This window comes from Danio rerio, chromosome 14 (genome assembly GCF_052040795.2).
Source record: "Danio rerio strain M-AB ecotype USA chromosome 14, GRCz13ab, whole genome shotgun sequence".
In the NCBI taxonomy this organism is placed as follows: Eukaryota; Metazoa; Chordata; class Actinopteri; order Cypriniformes; family Danionidae; genus Danio; species Danio rerio.
Window position 1 is genome coordinate 25,025,799 of NC_141034.1, and position 19,721 is coordinate 25,045,519.

The following is a 19,721-nucleotide window of genomic DNA, read 5'->3' on the forward strand; positions in this document are numbered from 1 at the left end:
TTTTTTTGTTCCTTTGTTTATATTCTTTCACCTATACACCTACTATTCCACAATGCACACACACACACACACACACACACACACGCACACACACACGCGCACATACACACACACACACACACACAAAAGTGTGACAAAAAGGTTACAAAAGGTGTTGTAAAATACCTCTTTTTTTCTCGTTTTTCTTTATTTTTGTATTTGATTTGTATCATATAATTCGTGTATCTCTTTAAAAATATATATTTTAAAAAGAAAAAAATGGTTACTGAAGAAAAACAAGGAATATGAATCTATCTAGTGATAATATCTGTCCTTAAATTTTCTTTCTGCACCTTTGGTAAAGTCAGACAATTATTGTCTTTGCAGACAATAATGCATATCTGGTTAAATAAATTTATTTAGCTCAATTCATGTGTTTGTTTTTTGTCATCATGTCTCGTGGGGGTTAAATTAACCTCACATTTTTACATTGATTAAAACCACTCAAACACTATTTGAAACGGTTTGTAGTTCTTCAGATAGAGGGCGATGTTGAGCCTCATATCCTGCACTCTCACACAACACACAGGAGGAGAATGTGATTAGTAAAAAAAAGGTGTCTGATGTTTCGCTCGCTTAAGGATGGCCAGATATCTCTAGGATTTCCTTGGCTTTGTAAGTACATGTTTATGTGATTTATATGGGTAAACGTCCTTTGAGGGTTTGTGTCGTTTTTGAGCCAACGTTACAGCGCTGGACTTAAGCGGCTGTTTGGGAAGTTTGGGAAGCGAAAGCTCTCCATCACTTTCCGCTTACTTAGGTCCAACGAATATTGAGTAGACTTGTTTGGTGCTTTATAAACTGCGAGTTGTTAGTTTAAAATAGCTTTTGTTAATAGTTTTTTTGCAATGACTGATGTAAAATAAGATATCCTAGTTACTCTAGTATGCTATGTTTAACGAACGACTAATTATTATTTTGGTTTAAATACCTTCTACATATAACATCTAACTTAGTGTCGTTTAAGACGTCAGTTTGTGTTGTTGTTTTCAGTCACGTTTGGAAAACTACTAAATTAGTCCACAATTTATTATTTTCTTTAGAAAAAGTATGGATGTATACGAATTTCGTTATATATGTAAATAAATATCAGTGTTTAATAGACAGTTATCCAGATATGTGAAAATCTTTGTTAATAAATTGGATCTTTACTAACTATGATAAACAAATAGGACTTCTCTATTCCTGTAGACTGAAAAGATATTCCTCATACTTCATACTGAAAACACCAGGACAAATGGCTTGTGCCACCTGATGTTTATTGAGGTAAAATTGGTTTTATATTCACACATTCGTTTAGTGACAACTTGTGACTCGCTCACTATTGTTTACCATGGTACTTTGTAAATTCGGTCTAAAATCACATGCAAGTATGACATGAAAACAACATTAGCACTATTTATTTGCCTAAACAATGTTGTACTTTGAAAGTCATTGGCTGCTAATATGATTTCACCATTTAGAATATGCAAAAAAAAAATACTTTTCTGAAATTATATTATTAAAGAGAAAGTCTGAATGTTTGAATATAAAACTAACTTTACCATATGGTTCTTCTCCCTAATACATAGATCTGACACTTTGTAGTGTATATGTTGATTATTGCACAACATAGTAAAGTCTCATGATGATCAGTCTTCTCTAGATGTTCAGATATACGGAATTGTTATCAATTTGGCTTCTTGAAAAATTGACTTGAAGTTTCAAGCAGTTTCAGTTTAGATTATGGTTTGACAAAATAATTTTAATATATTAAAAATGTTTACGTTTTGTAATTCTGTTTTTACGTTATACTCATGGTCTTGTATTAATTGAAACATTTGATTGTAATAATACATGCTACTTACTCCCAGGGCCTTTATTTATCAAAGTTGAAATTCAAGGGCATAGATTTGCTCTTGACATTTTTGGGGACATACATCCCTTGAGTGCATGCATTCTGCAAATTGTTTTTGCGCTTTTAAAAACTTAAATAAACACCTAATAATAAAAATACCAAATAATGAATCATGTTCCATACTGCAAATGTTAATGTACATGATTGTACTGTAATCTGACTTTGAGGAGGTATGAATGTAGAGAAATTTAGAGAGGTGTGTGACATAATTTAACTGTTTAATCCTGATTATTGTATTTCGATTAATTGTAAAGCGTTGGTTAAAGTATTGTAGTGAACTCATTGCAAACTTGACTTTAACCCTGAGTAGGTTACTAAGGGTTGATGGAGCATTATTTTATTTTGAAGTAGATTAAATTATTAATAGGGATATTTCAGTAATTGATAAATATTGCTGTAGACACGTCCTCTTCATCCATGCCAAATTTACACCCTTGTTGATATTTAGCCCCACCATGTTGGTGTTTCGTAACATAGAATTTTTACAAGGTGGGTTGTTAGCCTAATGCTCAACCCCCAACCTGGAGGACCAGGACATACACATGTATGAACAATTTAACTTACACAATTCACCTATAGCGGACGTCTTTGGACCTGTGGGGGAAACCCACGCGAACATGGGAAGAACATGTAAACTCCACACAAAAATGCCAACCGACCTAGCCGGGGCGACCTTTTTGCTTTGAGGCAACATTGCTACCAACTGCGCCACCATGCCGCCCATCGATTGTAATAACAAACAAAATAAACTAGTGAAGACATGATTTTAAAATCTAAAATAATCTCACTTATCATTTTCTAAAAAGTTTTTGTAATTTGGAAAAAAACTAACAAAATAAATATACTTTTTTCCATTTCAAAAACAAGAAATGAAACATCACATCATCTATTGTAAAATCACGAGACTCCTCATTGTTTTTGTAATGGTCATGTAAGTTGTTAAATTGCAGAACATTTAACAGTTAATTAGCATGTGTTAAGAGACACTGTTGTCCTGTACAGTACCTTTTGATGATAAGCCACGTTAATAGTCCTGTCGTGTGTCTGCAAGGAAAGAAAAGCATCGTAAAAACCCAGGGTACAATTATTTCATTATTATCGTCTCATTAAACTGCTGAGATACTCCATTTGGATGCCTTCCATCAGAAATGCCACACACCGAGTTTTAAAAAGGCTGGAAAACAGGAGGATACAAAGTTAACAGGTCACAGATAGAGCAAAAGAGCAGCTGAATGGGCCGTGTTCGTTGGTCAAGCTGTGAAGACCCAGCTGGATGCTTTTTTTATTGTGCGGGTAAAGGACTTAATGGACACATGTAGAGCTTGGCCTGCTTGTGGCTTTGTTTAGTTTGGTTTTTCAGGAGAAGATAGGCTTTGCATAATGAGAGTAGCATATATATTCTTGTAAGTTATTTCGAATCATCTCAATCGGCACAGCTCTTCAGGCCTTGAGCCGAGGGGTATGATTTCTTGGGTTATTTACAGTTTGGCATACATGGCCTTAATTAGAGTGTGGGGTGAAGCGCTGCCTCAGAAGATGTGTTCCAGATGTGGGCTGGAATTCAGCGAGCTTTGTAAAAGAAAAGAAACAGTGCTCCGCAGGAGATGTCTAAAGAAACTTGAGTCAGAGAAAAGTGGTGAAGGGAATTGGCATAGTTGGATTTGGGGGAAGTGGGACATTCTGACGCTTTTCAGGATTAATTATTCATGACCATGTCTGGGTCTTTAAAACAACAATGTTGCCAGATTTGATTTGGTAGTTTGTTCTTGGGTGCTTGCTCTGATTGAGTGACAGTTGATGGTACAGCTGTGTCACATGTGATAATTGATGGTGAGTAATTGTGATGGTCATATATATCACATCTACACACACACACAATAAAATAATAATAATAATTAGTGTTTCTGCTGGCAGGTTTGTTGCCAGATCGTTGGTTTGATTCCTTTGCATGGAACCGACAAACTTCACAATGGTGTGCCGGCATCGCGATCCATTGCTTCACCCCACGTTTATATTGATACATAACTTATTATTTGCATGTCATCTTTAACGCAATAACGGTCTTTTCATGAGCTGTGTTAAATGTTACAGCTGCCGCTTGCACGGCTAACAGCATCGTGAGAATTAAATGAAGGATTATACAGTATCTCTGATGCTTAAAATGTGTAGATTCAGTGGCAAACGCTGTTACCTGCAAACCCCATCCCACAGACTTTACAGTGAATGGCTTTAGTCGTTTTTATAGCAGACTTAAAACACTGGAAGTCTTTTATCCACTCTTGGAAAAGCGTAAATGGTGGATTAACCTTCAGCACATGATCACTAATAAGATGTGCCATTATTAGCAACTGTAGGTAAATCTGTCAGTGTTATTTTCATTCTCTCATCTTCAGCGCTTCACATTTTCGTGGTTGTAGCTCCTGTCATCTGAAGGTAGAAGGCATTGACTGAGTGATTGATGGCTGATTTTAACCCATCATTCACGTTCAGTTCTAGAACAGTGAGCCAATAAGATTCATGTATGCAAATTCATCTTCAGATGGCACCTTTATAGCAATGTGTGTGCAGTAGATTGCTCCGATTACATTGGGAATAACGCGACCGCTGCAAATTGTGCTTTAATGTTTGGCTGGTCAACTGCATGGTACCGAAACCTTATATACCTGCTAGACATGCGGATAAACCCGTCTCATACAGCTGCCATTGCACGGCTTAAAGACACTTTGTAGAGTGCAATTTAACACAAATGCCTCTTAGAGTCACCAATGGAAATAAAACAGACACACACAAAAAATGTGCGTACGCCAGGCATGAAATTGGCGTGGAGCTGCGCACATTCCTACGTTCATTTCATCGTTAGTAAATCCAAACGTGAGTGATTCTGAGCATGAAACCTGGCGTACGCAAAGCTTTTCTGCGTACGCAGCATTGATACATGAGGCCCCTGCTCTCCCTCGGGAAGCCACCAAAGGAAGTAACTAAAACTGCAATTCATCGACTCGCCTTGGGTTGCTGGCTCCAGGAAGTCCAGCTGATGGTGAATTTTTTCATAACGCATCTGTTTTCATTTTTATTAAGTTATATTAGGTTTGCATAATTAAGGGTGGCCACTTGAGTGACAGCTAGGTCTCGCTGCTCGCTGTTTTGTCACCTCAGCTGATTCCGGCTAATTATCCGCTGAGTTCGGCATATTCGTTGTATTTTTGTTTTGTTTAATGTTTCTTTACACAGTTAATTGCCTTTTGGGATTATTTCCTACAATTATCAGATGATATGGCATGCTGTGTGCAATTAATTGTGCTCACAAACCGTTCAAGTAGCCTCCATTTCCCTGGAGAGTGAACTTATATACTTATATACCATCTCTTTAAATGTGTTTGTTTTATTTAAGATCATTTATCCTTTATATTTTTCTTTAGAACTGTAAGCACTCCAGAATTTGAACTGATCAGCTGTAGACTCTCGAATAGTCATCTGAAGCATTTTCATACAGTGTTATGCTGGATTTCATTAATAGCCTTGCATTTACTAACACACACTATATCTGAAGTGTTTGGAAGTATAATTTGCGTTTTCCTCCTGTTGAAAATCGTCATAAGAACAATGTTCAATGTGTTACAACAGTGTTTTTAAAAGTCGAAACACTTTATTGATATAGTGTACGACCAAGCACATGTGGTCAGAACACAAACAAGTTGCAGGTAATGAAAGTATTAAGCTTTCTCCCAATGTAAAGTCTGTCTAAGCCAGGTCCAAGCAAAATGCCAGAAGGTGTCTGTAGCTCCGCTCACTCTCCGCCTCTTTGCCCTTGTTTGATATCTCACCATGTGTGCGATTACGCGTGAATAAAATGACAACGGTTAGCTGCGCCTACTTGTAGCTTTTTTTACAGTGTTCAGAAACCTATGGGTGATGCCACGGATACTACATGCATATCTTTTACAGTCTATGGTCTAGCCTTGTGGTCAAGTTCACAGACATAAAGTGCAGCTGGACCACTCACTCTAGACAGCTTTCCTGTCATATCACTACTGTTCTGTCTGCAAATAATGAAAAAGATCCAAAACGTAGATATAAAAAAAAAACATTCCTGTGGTTTGATTGGCATTTTTGTTGCTGCATAGACTAGCTCATTCTAACTCAGGAGTGCCCAAACTTTTTTGTATCAAGGGCCAAAAACCAAATATCATTGATAACCGTGGGCCGAAGATAAATATACCAAACTATTTTACAATAAAGTTGCCATGGTAATTATTGCCATAATATTGTTTAAAAATAAAAAGAAACATAACTTTGAATCATATTAAATAATGTTGTATAAATTTTTACATGTTTCCCAGAGATGGGTTTTGGCTGGAAGGTGGTGGATAAGTTGGTGGTTCATTCTGTGGTGGCGACCCCAGATTAATAAAGGGACTAAGCTAATGAACTTTTTACATAATAACTTATTGCAATAAAAACATGAACAATCAATTTTCAAACACAATGGATTTTAATGCTGAATACACAAGTCAAGGAGAATCTGCTTTTGCCTTGATTTGCTCAAAGTCTCTGATTGTCCTCTAACTGTTGGGTGACAGAATATACATTTTAAACTGAATTATAGCAATTTAACATTTAGTTTAATTAGCTTTACAATATAACAAACAAATAAAAGGTTACATTAAATTTGAAATGGCACATCGCCTCACAGCAAGAAGGTCGCTGGTTCAAGGCTCGGATTGGCTCAGTTGGCGTTTCTGTGTGGAGTTTGCATGTTCTCCCTGCGTTCGTGTGGGCTTCCTCCGGGTGCTCCGGTTTCCCCCATGGTCTAAAGACATGTGGTACAGGTGAATTGGGTAGGCTAAATTGTCCGTAGTGTATGAGTGTGTGTATGAATGAGTGTGTGGATGTTTCCCAGAGATGGGTTGCGTCTGGAAGAGCATCCGCTGCGTAAAAACGTGCTGGATAAGTTGGAGGTTCATTCTGCTGTGGCGACCATGGATTAATAAAGGGACTAAGCCGACAAGTAAATGAATGAATGAATTAAATTTTAAATGACAATCTCTAAACCATCCCCGTCATTCTCCCTCTTTTTTCAGATAGGATTGTGGGCCAAATCAAAGGTTACCATGGGCCAATTTTGGGCTCATTTGGGCATCTCTGCTTCAACTGGCTCTATATTTGTAAATAGAAACAAATAAGTTTTAAAATTGTACAATGTATTTTAACAACATTGACCATAAAAAACATGGTATAGAAAAAAATATGAAAAGTAACTTGCCAAACTGCTGCTTACAAACTAAGCACAAACTAAGCACAAATAATGAAAGTTGTTATCATTTTCTGATTATCCAACAACCAAATGCTTTATAATGACTTAATAATACAATTATTATGTCTGTCGTAAAAAACTATATGGCTGAAAAGAAATACATATGCGTTTCTTCAGCCGCAGAGCAAGAACGTCTCAGGAAATACCAACCTGGCTTTTTTCCATAAGGAAAACTGACTGACATTCCACACAGTTTTTGAGGAGGACTGTAGGACATAGTGCAACTCTATAGAGGTTCTGTTCGCCATATGTGTGAGGTAAAAATAAGGGGGTTTGACAGCTAGCTTGAACTTGTCTGATGTCTGTGCAATTTAGTGTGAAGGAGGAATCTCTTCACCGCTCTTGACCAGAAGAAATACTTTTTTCGTAATTTAACATTTACCATTGTTTGTGTTTAAGAAGAAGAACCGACTGGGCTAAAGCTTTGTTTACACTTTTGCCGGATACTCCTACACAATTTGACTGAGTGGGAAGGAAAATATTCAAAACTTGTAGGAAGGCGAAACGTTTGTATGTAGTAAAGACTTATGGTTTGAGGTTGTGTGCACAACACATTTTCTAAAGAAAGCAGGGTTAATGACAAATGTCCTGTCACTGGAATGTTCAGTCACTTCCGTTAGAGTTGACCTTAGATATGCTAAATCTAAGGCACTGGAAGCCTGGAAACTGAAATGGGCTTTTAAGTGTCAGCCTTTTCCTATAATGTAAACGAGTTTCTTTGGTTTGTTTTTATTTAAATGTGCATGAGCAACAACATGTTGTTCTTCGTTCACTTTAGCAAGGCCAGTTCTATGTTGTCAATATTTTTGAAAACTAAAAAGCTACTTTGGGTATTAACTCATAGATTTTGTGGCTATTACATCAAATAGCACACCGCATATGTGTGCCTGGCAGGGCTCTTATTTCTCATTAAAAAAAGAAACCACGTTTACCCATTCTTCTTAATATGCTTATTTTTATGTTGTTATGTTTTTAAGAACATGTGAAACAATATAAACATGTAAACATTCTGCAAAATAATTGGAGCAGCCTGCTTTATTGACAATTGTTTTTGTTTGTTTTTGTTTACAAACATTTTAAAGACATTTTCAGCTTTAAAACACAAAATGTCATTTGTAAGTTTCTTAAGAATGTAGCCTTAAAAGCTTTTTTCAAATAGTGACAATAATAATTTATTCATTCATTTTCCTTTAGCTTAGTCTCTATTAGTCGCCACAGTGGAATAAACCACCAATTATTCCAGCATATTACAAAGCGGATACTTCTAGCCGCAACCCAGTACTGGGAAACTCTCATTTACACTCAGACTCATACACTACACACAATTAACTGCCGTAGTTAATTTAGTATTCTATTCACTTATAACTAGGCCATTTTTAGGCCAGGACATTTTTTTGCTATTTCTGTAGAAATTTTTGTAAAACATCTGCGAATGTAAGCGAATTGATTTTGGTAGTATCGTAACTAAAAACTTAATATATGAAATAACAAATTTTTAACTTTTATTTATTGTTTACAATGCAAATTCATCTAGATCTACTTATTTGGTAAACAAATCAAGTTTCTCATTCAATATGAATTATAAATAATAAATGAATAAATAAATTAATTAATTAATTAATAATCTACTAAAGAAAAAAAATTATTACTTGCCAAACTGTATTATAGATAAATCAAATGAACATTTTCGTATTAGTCATTATTATTACTGAAATTAATTTAAAAAAGGAATAAATATAAATTTACACACATTTACACAAGTAAATAAATAGACTCGATGGGCTAAAATCTGCAGTTTTCTGCGCATGCAGATTCCGTGTGGGCCTAACACATGTTTTTGGACTGTGGGGGAAACTGGAGCACCCGGAGGAAACACGTGTGAACACGAGGAGAACATGCAAACTCCATACAGAAATGCCAACTGCCCCAGCCAGGACTCGAACCAGCGACCTTCTTGCTGTGAGGTGACAGTGCTAACCACTGAACCACATGCCGCGTGACAATAAAAATGTTTTAATTAAAAAATAGCATCTTTTTTTACACTTGAAGAGATAGTTGACCCAAAAAAAGTAATTCTGTCTTCAATTACTCGCCCTCCGCTGGTTTCAAACCTGTTTGTATTTACTTTCTCTGTTGAACACAAATGAAGATGAAGAATGTTGGGATTGACTAGTATTTGTTTCTTATTATGAATGCCAATGGTTACCGGTTTCCACATTCTTCAGAATATCTTCTTTTGTGTTCAATAGGAAAAAAGCTTAATGCATCAACTTTTGAAACCACACAAGGTTTAGTAAATGGTGGTAAGTTCTCATTACAATAAGTAAATGTTTAAATAATGGTTTTATATTAAGATTAAAAAAGTAGTAAAGATAAACAGTCACCGGAGTCCTATAACTTATGGTGAGTAAATGACAGTGCTCTGCATAAATGAATACACCCCTTACAGATCTCTCTTTTAAATGAATATTTTCTGTAGTATACTATACAATAATATATTTGTGCATACATTACATACATACATTAGTCAGTACCAAAGCCAGAACTTGAAATAATCTAAAAAAATGAATGATCAGAGTGCAAATATTAGTGCACAAATGTATATGTTTACAAGGAAAATAGTAATTAATTAAAATATTTTAATAAACAGGAAAAAATAAAAGAAATCAATATATCAAATTTTATTGAAAATGTATCGTTTGAATTTAAATGTATTATCTTTCTATTCCTAAAGATTTTAGTTTACCAAACTCTTATTTTAATGGATATGAACAAAATAAAATTGTACGATAATATAATTTAATGTAATTTGTAATAGAATTTGATGTTTTTAATGTGCATTTTTGTTATTTTTATTTATTTATTTATTTATTATTTTTTATTAGTTATCATTAACTTTATTATTATTTTAAAAATTATTTTATTAGAAGTCAGAATTATTGGCCCCCTGTTTATTTTTTACCCAATTACAGTTTAATAGAAAGTATATTTCAACACATTTCTCAACATTATAGATTTAATAACTCATTTCTAATAACTGATTTATTTTATCTTTGCCATGATGAACAGCTTAAAGTGACATTTAAAGGCTTAGCTAGGTTAATTAGGCTAACAAGGCTAACTAGGCAGGCCAAAGTAATTAGGCAAATATTGTATAACAATGGTTTATTCTGTAGACTATTGAAAAAATATAGCTTAAATGGGCTATTAATTTTGACATTAAAATGTTTTTAAAAATTTAAAAACTGCTTCTAGCAGAAATAAAACAAATAAGACTTGCTCTAGAAGAAAAAAATAATATAAGACATACTGTGAACATTTCTTTGCTCTGTTAAACATCATTTGGAAAATATTTAAAAAAGAAAAAGAAAACAAATCTAATGGGGGCTAATAATTCTGAATTCAACTGTAACTGTTTAATAAAATGGTTTTGTTTAAATGCACCAAAATGTATTGGCTATAAATGAATTTTCAAAAGGGGTGTACTCATTTATCAACCCCTTAATATTATTATTATTATTATTATTATTATTATTGTTGTTGTTGTTGTTGTTGTTGTTGTTTAAACTCATTTTTTTTTCTTTTTTGATGAACTATACCTTCAAGCTAAGCCACATTGAGCATTAAGTTTCTACTGACTGACTAAAAAGTTGCTGATGATTTATTTAAACTGTGTTGGCCGTCAGCTTTCCAACCCAGAATGAGCCCCCTCCTCTCAGACACGAAGGTGGGATCTCCTTAGGGAGTTGCCCCATCTAATTATCAAATGACGCCTGGCCTGTCGGTAGTAAGCTGTCAGGCTGAGACAATAGTAGCTGATTCTGAGGATTAGGTGACGGGGGTTGAAGAGGGACGGGACGGGAGGGGGAATCCAAGAGAAAGAAGACAGAGCGTGCTCAGTCCTGAGAGACAGGCAGCAGGAGCACACATGAGGGATACACACTCTCTCAAGCCTCTTCTTTTATGAACACTCCATGTGAAGATATGAGGAAAGAGATGTTGTTAATTTGACAAACCTGGTGTAAAGCTTCACTTTTGGACAAATACACAAGGATGCACTGAACTTTTGATACTATGGCTCGATTTTACAGCTGCTTTGGGAATAAAAAGTAAGTTGCAGTCTATTTTCTTGTGGTTTTGTCATTGTGATTTTCATAATCCTGCTTGAGTTTGAATTGTAGTGGCATATAAAATGCTTTGTAGTGAGATTGTTCACGTTGAAATGAAAACACACTTCACTTGAGGTTTCTTTTTTATTGCTAGGTTTCTGTGGTGCTCTCTATAATAGCTTCTCAGATGAACCCCGCTCAATTAGAGTCTCTTTAAAAGCTCTTCTATCTAATGGTCTCATGACATGTCCAACAAGACCCTACTCATCACTACTGGCTGGTATTCCAAGACCGCTGAGAGAACATGTTGTTTACCATTGGGTTTCATCCAGAGTCTTTTGCAAGTTTAGAGAAGAGACTGTTTTGTTTATCATTTCTTTTCACAGAGGTTGCCATTTAAGACTGTTTATTCTTAAAGTCCAGCCTCCCAGGGTGTATAATAAGTGTGTTTGGACTTTTTATTGAAAGAAAATGCTTTTTACTTTGGTCTGAATGATATTGACAACATGTCCTAAAGGATTTTTTTACGTTTAGACTGGAACCAGTTTAATCCTTACATTCTGACCTTCCGTTTTCACACCATTTATGGTCCTTGCGCTCCTGTGAGAGTCTTGCTTTGTTTGTATCTACACAGTGTGTCTGTTTGGCAAGGAACTTGAGCCATCTCATGAAATAAGAGTGCAAATGTTAATGTTGGGACCCCTTTGGTGTTGCCCTCTGTGCTTTGTTGACGTCGAGCCCAAACTGTTTCTTATTTCTCATCATCTTGTAGTTGACCAGGTTGTTGTTTTTAGCAGGCTTCTGCTATCTTTTAAGACGAGTAATCTTAAAGAAGTCTCAAGTCAGTGAGAGACTACTTTATTAAAGTGTGAGGCTGTTAAATTTCCATACTGTGGACGGAGAGTGGGGTAAGATGTGCCAGTTCATAAACTTTTCCTGACACACACTGTAAAAATTGCTTTTCTTACTTAAAGTTTTTGTCTTGTTTGTAGTCCAAATATCTTAAACATTCTTAAATGAAGAAGTATTTTGTAGGCAAGCAAAGCATATTATCTTGTTTTAAGAAATAATATGTCAAAATTTAGTGAGTTTTTCCTTAAAGCAAGTAAAATAATCTACTTTTTCCTTATGACATGAGATTATTTTGCTTACTCCATTGTAGTGGTATAACGGATTACAAATCTCACGGTTCAGATCATATTATAGTTTTTTAGTCACCGATCAGACCAAAAAGGAGAGAAGATGCATGTAATTTGCTTTCCATTTATTAAAAAACAGTACTGCAAGAAACTTTTGGTTTTACCTAGGCATGCGCCGGTATAAGATTCTGACGGTATGATAACCTTGGATTAAAATATAACGGTTTAACTGTATTGTGGTTACTGCTCTAAAATATGTGCTTTTGAAAGATCTGGGTAAAAAAACTAAAACTTTTATCCATATGAACAATATATTTTATGTTGAGAAATATTTAAAATATTTTGGAGCTGTAAACATGTCAGGCAAAATAATTCAAATGAATCCTTAGCTGCGTACGAAATCACATACTTCAATTCTATATAGTACGCTAAAAACAGAATTCATAGAAATGAAAAAAAAAACTGTATGTGGGAAGTACCCGGATGACCTACTACTTCAGGTGAGATTCTGAATTGAGCATCCAATGCACGCTACACTATCCCATGATGCACAGCTATAGAATTCATGAATGGGAGTGAAGCGACTCAGCTGATGCGGGTAGGTCACATGATCATAACAAAATGGCAGATGGAGTATATAAAAAGTTCCTTTCATACTACTCACATTCATACTGTATATAACATACTTCTCTAATGACTGAGTAGTACATTTAAATTCAAATGCTAAATAGTGAGCAATTTCAGACGCAACCATTTACTTTTGCTGTCTTTATTAGTTTCGAAAGCACAGATTTCTTTACTATTTAGAATGCCATATTTGGATATCTTTTCTGCTGTAAATACTGTTGTCCTAAAAAGCAAACAAAAAAACAATAAAAAATCTTATATATTGTATTTTGCCAGTTTTAAAACCAGTTTTCCAAACCGCGATATATCTTGAAAACGGTTATCATTATATGCCTAGTTAACAAACAGAATTTAAAACCTGTAATTTAATTGTGATTTTAATTATATACTTTAATGACTTTGTAGGTAAAGAGAATAGTATCAAACAGCCATGTTTGTATGGACTATCCTTTTGTAAAACTTGGCGAAAAGTCCTACATGACAGTAATAGTTTGATTAAGGTGTTTACATGACTGTACTGCACTCCAATAATGCGACTAAAATTGGCATACTCCATATGTTTTAATTTATTTCTGTTTAGTTCGATTTTGACTTTAATCGGATTAAATTTATCAAAAATCGCTGTTTAAATGGTAATCACAGTATTGCCTTAATTGTATTGTATTGCGCAGCTATCAAACGGTCGCTCTGAATTTATCCTCTCAGTAGTAAGCAAACAGTGTGTCAGCTCCTGTTTCATTTTGCAGCCGCAAATACATCATTACATTTAGACAAAAATATATATTTTTAGGTGAATTATAACTTATAAATAGAGTATGTGACTCTTACAACAACATTTGGAGGTGTCCACGTTGCTGAGCAGCGTAAAACAATGTGAAGACTGGTGCGACTCCTTCATGCTTCACCCCCAACTTGAAAATATAATTGCCTGAGATGCTGGATTAAAATCGCATAGGGGGGTCGATTCCAGATTGCAATCTTTTTCAATTAATCGTGCAGCCCTTCAAGACAGTAGTTTTTGCTTGTCTAGAAAATGTTTCTCGATTTAGGAATTTTTAGATATTTGGACTAGAAACAAGACAAAAACTCTAAGTAAGAAAAGCTTTTTTTGCAGTGTATGTAACTGTTTTAGTTGAACATTTCATTAGTCTTGAACTACAATATTGCTTAAGCAAAAGGTTTATTTACTCTGGAAAAAAGCATTTCTGCTGGGGTTTACTTATGAATTCTCTAATAATGAATCATACAGTATCAGTTAGCCAGAATGTTGTGCTCTTTCTTTGTTGGTCCAGTTACGGCTAAGGGACTTTAGGACTTTGTGGTTAAAGTTCAGAAGAACCACAAAAATACAGATGGTTTTTTAGCATGTCTGGATTTATGATAGCTACTTTGAGTTTTTAATCTGTCAGTCAGTACCGGCTGTAAAGGCCTTTCAAACACAGAGTCCATGCGGTAATATTGCCTAAAATATCTGCCTGAATGGAAAAACATCTTTACAGATAATTCAGAGTTTGATAAATGTTCTGTGTCTGTAATTGTAGGGTACTATAAATATACTGTATTATTACTCTACTACTTGTACTAAAATGTACAAGTCTGATGTAAAGTCTGCTAAATTAAACCTCAATGGTGTAATTCACCAGAAACTATAAAAATGCTGTGTACAATTTTATAAAATTCCTGTTCATGTGGAGCTGTGTTTAAATGTGATCACTCATTTTGGTAGATTTCACAACCTAACCCAAAAGTGCATGCTTATTATCTGTACTGTGCTGAAGGTGGTGTTTAAAAGATCATTTGCATCTTAAATGAATGTTCACAGAATAAATCACAGTGTCGGTTTTTTGCTGTCCCATTGCAACAAACTGCCATGTAAAAGAAATAGAGCTTATTGTTAAGGGAGTCAACTAATGGCGAGGATGTTCTTTCTCTTCAGACATAATTTAGGGAATGAGATGGGAATGGTCACCAATTTAGCTAACGTTGTCAGCTGATTGAGCCAAATGGTGACTGCAGTTGGTTTATTAAACTTTTTAGTGTGGTTTACTCTGGGTTTCGCTCTGCCTGTAGAATCTGCAAGGTAAAACGGCTAATTATTGTGTGACAGCCATTCAAACATTTGTTGCCTATAAGATTTTTTTTTCTTTCATTCAGTAATGAAGCATTAAATTGATCAAAAATGGCAATACAGACACTTACAATCTTACCAACAATTGCGATTCATCACTAAAAACTTTGAAGACGGTCAAAAATGTAATGCCCTGTCATTGCTAAAGTTCGCTAAAGGTTTTTTTGTTGTTGTTGTTTTTGTTATTTTGTTTTTATGATACTGGTGCCAAATCAATACTTTTGCAGATCCTAAACATTGAGCAGAAACGTACAAAAAGACTGTCATAACGGAACCCTGGGGGGTAGAGGGGGAGGGGGGATTTTAAATTGTACACTATCTTCTAAGTTTGAAGTATATTTTTTTATGTAAAAATATGTTACTACAAAGCACACATTTCAATAAATTCATAATGAAACCTAAAGGCTGATGTGTAAAGCACATGTGTATGATCTGGTGCAGCTCTCGCAGTGGCTGATGCCGACATGCACCTCTCAAAAAATGTAACTATACCTCGCAACGATGTGTAGCACAAGCTGTGTGATTAGTCAGCTTGCTAGCAGTGACAAGCGTTGGCATGTTTGTGATCATGAGGGCGAACCCGGGCCCGATGGAGCGAGTGTTTACAAATGTCAAGTCCTATCAAGGAGCTCCAATTGTTATCTTTTGTTTTGTGTTTACCTTATGATTAAAGTAAATGAGAGATTTTTAGCTACTTGTAGCATTCAGAAATCCTAAATAAAAACCTACTGCCAGCTAGCATTTCATAAGTGTTTTTGCAGAGCAACACAAACAGCATACAAAAGTATAAATGCACAACTACACGCAAGGCAGGCGCTGTGGGCCACGCTGATCACTCGACATAGAAGTATAAATTAGCCTTAAGCCACCTATCCCAACTACAATAATTTACACTGAATAACAGTAACAGAACTAATAGCGAAGTAGTCTGTAATTCTGCAATACTGAAAACTATACAGCATTTTCCTATGCTTTTGCAAAAAAATTACAATACTTGCCATCTCTGGCGAAATAGGATATCTTTTCACACTTACATTTTCTACACTTAAAGAAAATAAATTTTTGGTGTAATGTAATTTAATTATGACACTCATTTCCACACATTTGAATCGTGTCATTTCATCTTATTTGAATGAATTTATTTCAGCTTACTTTAATTGGTTTATTTCAGCTTATTTGAATTGCATATTTTAACTTATTTTTGCTAAATAAAGTTCATGAGGAAAATACATTTTTATCCATTTATATCTGATCTATTTCCTGAGACAAAACAGAGCAGGAAACACATGGACATCATGAGAACAACAAATAAGAAAAAACAACAGACAACGAGAGAACACAAACTGATATATACATTATAGTCTTGTTATGAGTGGGAATGAACCCCAGCTGTGTGTGCGTGTGTCTAAATGACCGTAAGCTAAGGCAGGAGAGATTGGTGCAAAGCATCCTGGTAGTAGTAGTTTATGTGGTGTGTGTGTGTGTGTGTGTAGCTCTTCAGTGATCTGCATAGGCTAGATCGGTGGTGATCGTGACAGCAACAAACAGCATTTTTGCTAAATAAGCTGCCAACACCCAAAGTGCTTTTGCAAGGTAGTAAAACTCAAAACATTTCATGAAACCCTTCTAAATCTACAAACTAAGTAAAGATTAAACTCTAACACAAAGTTTTATTAACTTTCAACAGCTAAAATTAATTTTGTCAACATTTCCCTTTCTTAATTCAGTCCCGCGCACAGCATATACTCCAAAAAATTATGTTAAAATGAGCTAAAACCAATGAGATATAACTAATCTTGAGTTTTTTTGGTGGGATAACCTAATGTTGTATGTTCAATCCACTTACATTTGTAAAAACTAATATGTTAACTTAATTTCCTTTATGTTGTCCCAACAACACGTAATCATAATGATGTGCATACTTTTGGTTTCTGCTCGTGGCTGCTGTCACTTTGAGAGAAAAAAAATTTACATACATGTAAATCATACTGTACTTCATACTCACAATGCTCCCATTTAATTGTTCTGTGCAACAATCAGATTGTTATTTAACTTTTTTACCTGTTATTTACAGCCTATACTGTTCACAGTAGCCATCATTGGCAGCACGCGCGCATCCTCTCAGTAGTAAACAAGCCACAAATTAGTTATTGCATCAAGACAATTACATTTTTGGGTGAATTTTAACACATTTAAGACCATTTGGAGGTGTCAATGTTGCTAAAATGTGAAAACTTGTGCGACCTCCTTTATGCTTCTCCCCTTAACTTGAAAATATAATTGGCTGAATCGTAGAAAATCTAAGGGTGCTTTCACACATGTGAATCGATTCAGTTGTTCAGAAACAAGGATTAAAATTGTTACATTGTTGCTCTTTGCTCTTGATGCAGTTCACTTTCACACTGCAAAGTTTCTAAACGGACCAAAAGAGCTAAAACAAGTCACGTGTGAGTAAAGCTCCTCACATTGGTCAGAGTTTCACAGTTTATTTTGCAGAGTTTTGCTCCAAACGAACCATGCTAACTAGGCAAACGAGACAGTCTAGGTGTGAAAGCACCCTAAATTATGATCATGTGTTGGGTCAAATCGAGATCAAGATCTTTTTATTCGATTAATCGTGCAGCTCTATTTTATGTTGTCCCAAAACAAAACAATTAGGTTAATGGTTTACAAATTTAAGCAGATTAAGCAGAAAACAAATAAACTGACCAACAAATGACAACAGTTTTGTTTCAGCTTATTTTAAACTTGTAATTTGATCAAGCATCGGTAATCTTTTTTATAGTTATTATTAATTGAGTGTAATAAGATTGTTTAAAATTATACAGTACACAATTATTACATTTTTGAATGAGTAGTTATTATATATTCCTGATTTTACATATTTTATTACCTGAAGAGGCATTTTGATGAGCCCTTTTTACATTAGGTTAGACATCACACTGAACCAAATGGCATAATGGACAGACTCTTCGCCTGATTTACATTCTCGTTAGATATGTCGTCCACTTCAGCTAATGTCCGGAGAAAGCACTGCTGTCCTTTCAGCCTGAGAGCAGAACATTATTCTGACATTTTCTTTGAGGTGCTCAGCGGATGCTGTGAATTGAGGGAGTCCATCACTACATTAGTCGTTGTTGATGTGTGGTTCCCCATGGAGGAGCTCAGGTCTAACGCAGTATTGCATAAGATGACTCGGATTGCCAGGATGTTGAATGATGAATGAAGATTTGCAGTCACATATTTGATCATCATTTTTACAGATTTTTCTTATTTAATGTCTGGCTGGCAGAGCTGCACCAAAAGATTTTATGTTGATTTATCTATTTATAATAATTCTATATGATTTAATATGTTAGCAGCTGGCAGCTTAATTAAAATTGGTAGCTGCTAGTTACCCATAATAAAATGTAATGATATAGTTTAATGAGAGATATTAATATAAATCTAAGTACCATAAAATACAGTTGAAGTCAGAATTATTAGCTCCCCTGTTAAATTTTTTCTTCAATTTCTGTTTAATGTAGAGAAGATTTTTTTCAGCACATTTCTAAACATAATAGTTTTAATAACCCATTTCTAATAACTAATTTATTTTATCTTTCCATGATGACAGTAAATAATAATTGACGAGATCTTTTTCAAGACACTTTTATACAGCTTAAAGTGCATTTAAAGGCTTAACTAGGTTAATTAGGTTAACTAGACAGGTTTGGGTAATTAGGCAAGTTATTGTATAACAATGGTTTGTTCTGTAGACTTTTGAAAAAGATTTTATCTTAAAGAGGCTAATAATTTTGTCCTTTAAAATGGTGTTTAAACAATTAATAACTGACTTTATTCTTGCCAAAATTAAACAAATAAGACTTTCTCCAGAATAAAAAACATTATCAGACATACTGTGAAAATTTCCTTGCTCTGTTAAACATCATTTGGGAAATATTTGAAAAAGAAAAAGAAATTCAAAGGGGGGCTAATAATTCTCACTTCAACTGTATATCTGTTGATATTTTCACAAGTACATCTTTAAAAACACAAATACTTAAATAGCAAATCTTAAAATCAATATCAACATTTAATACATTATTATAATTAAGTGCCATTTAAATTATTTGACTAATTGTATAAACTACTTATGTAAAACAAGATAAAACAGCGCAATTCTTGAGTTTTTTTTTTTTTGGACAGCTTAATTGTTTTATGTTCAATCTTTAAATTGTAAAAGCCATTAAGTAAACTTAATTGATTTGCATTAGGACAACGTGAAGGGATTGTGTGGAACCCACCATTTTTACAGTGATTTGATTAATTTTTGACTATAATTTTAATATTGACTAGAGCTGTACAATGTATTGTTTTAGCATTGATATCACAATATGCGCATCCGCAATAGTCACATGACAAAGACATGCAATGTCCAGTCTGAATTATAGTTGACCAGGAGCTACTGTATTGTATTTAATCACTG

General features: G+C 34.6%; 1 protein-coding gene across 9 annotated transcripts in view; it reads left to right on the forward strand.

Moving 5' to 3' along the window:
* The first annotated feature begins 520 nt into the window (after nucleotides 1-520).
* Nucleotides 521-19,721, forward strand: part of zgc:66433 — an 89,084-nt gene continuing 69,883 nt past the window's right edge. For 5 of the 9 annotated variants that reach the window (NM_001423521.2, NM_199273.3, XM_087280113.1 and 2 more), the window contains exon 1: nucleotides 11,147-11,359. Coding sequence is in view for 1 of the 9 variants with exons in the window: in XM_087280111.1 (XP_087136237.1) it covers nucleotides 11,325-11,359 (35 nt within the window). In the remaining 8 variants the exon portion in view is untranslated. Of the gene's footprint in view, nucleotides 655-11,146; nucleotides 11,360-19,721 lie in introns of those variants that run through there. The other 4 variants (XM_087280114.1, XM_087280109.1, XM_087280110.1 and 1 more) reach the window with 1 other exon arrangement.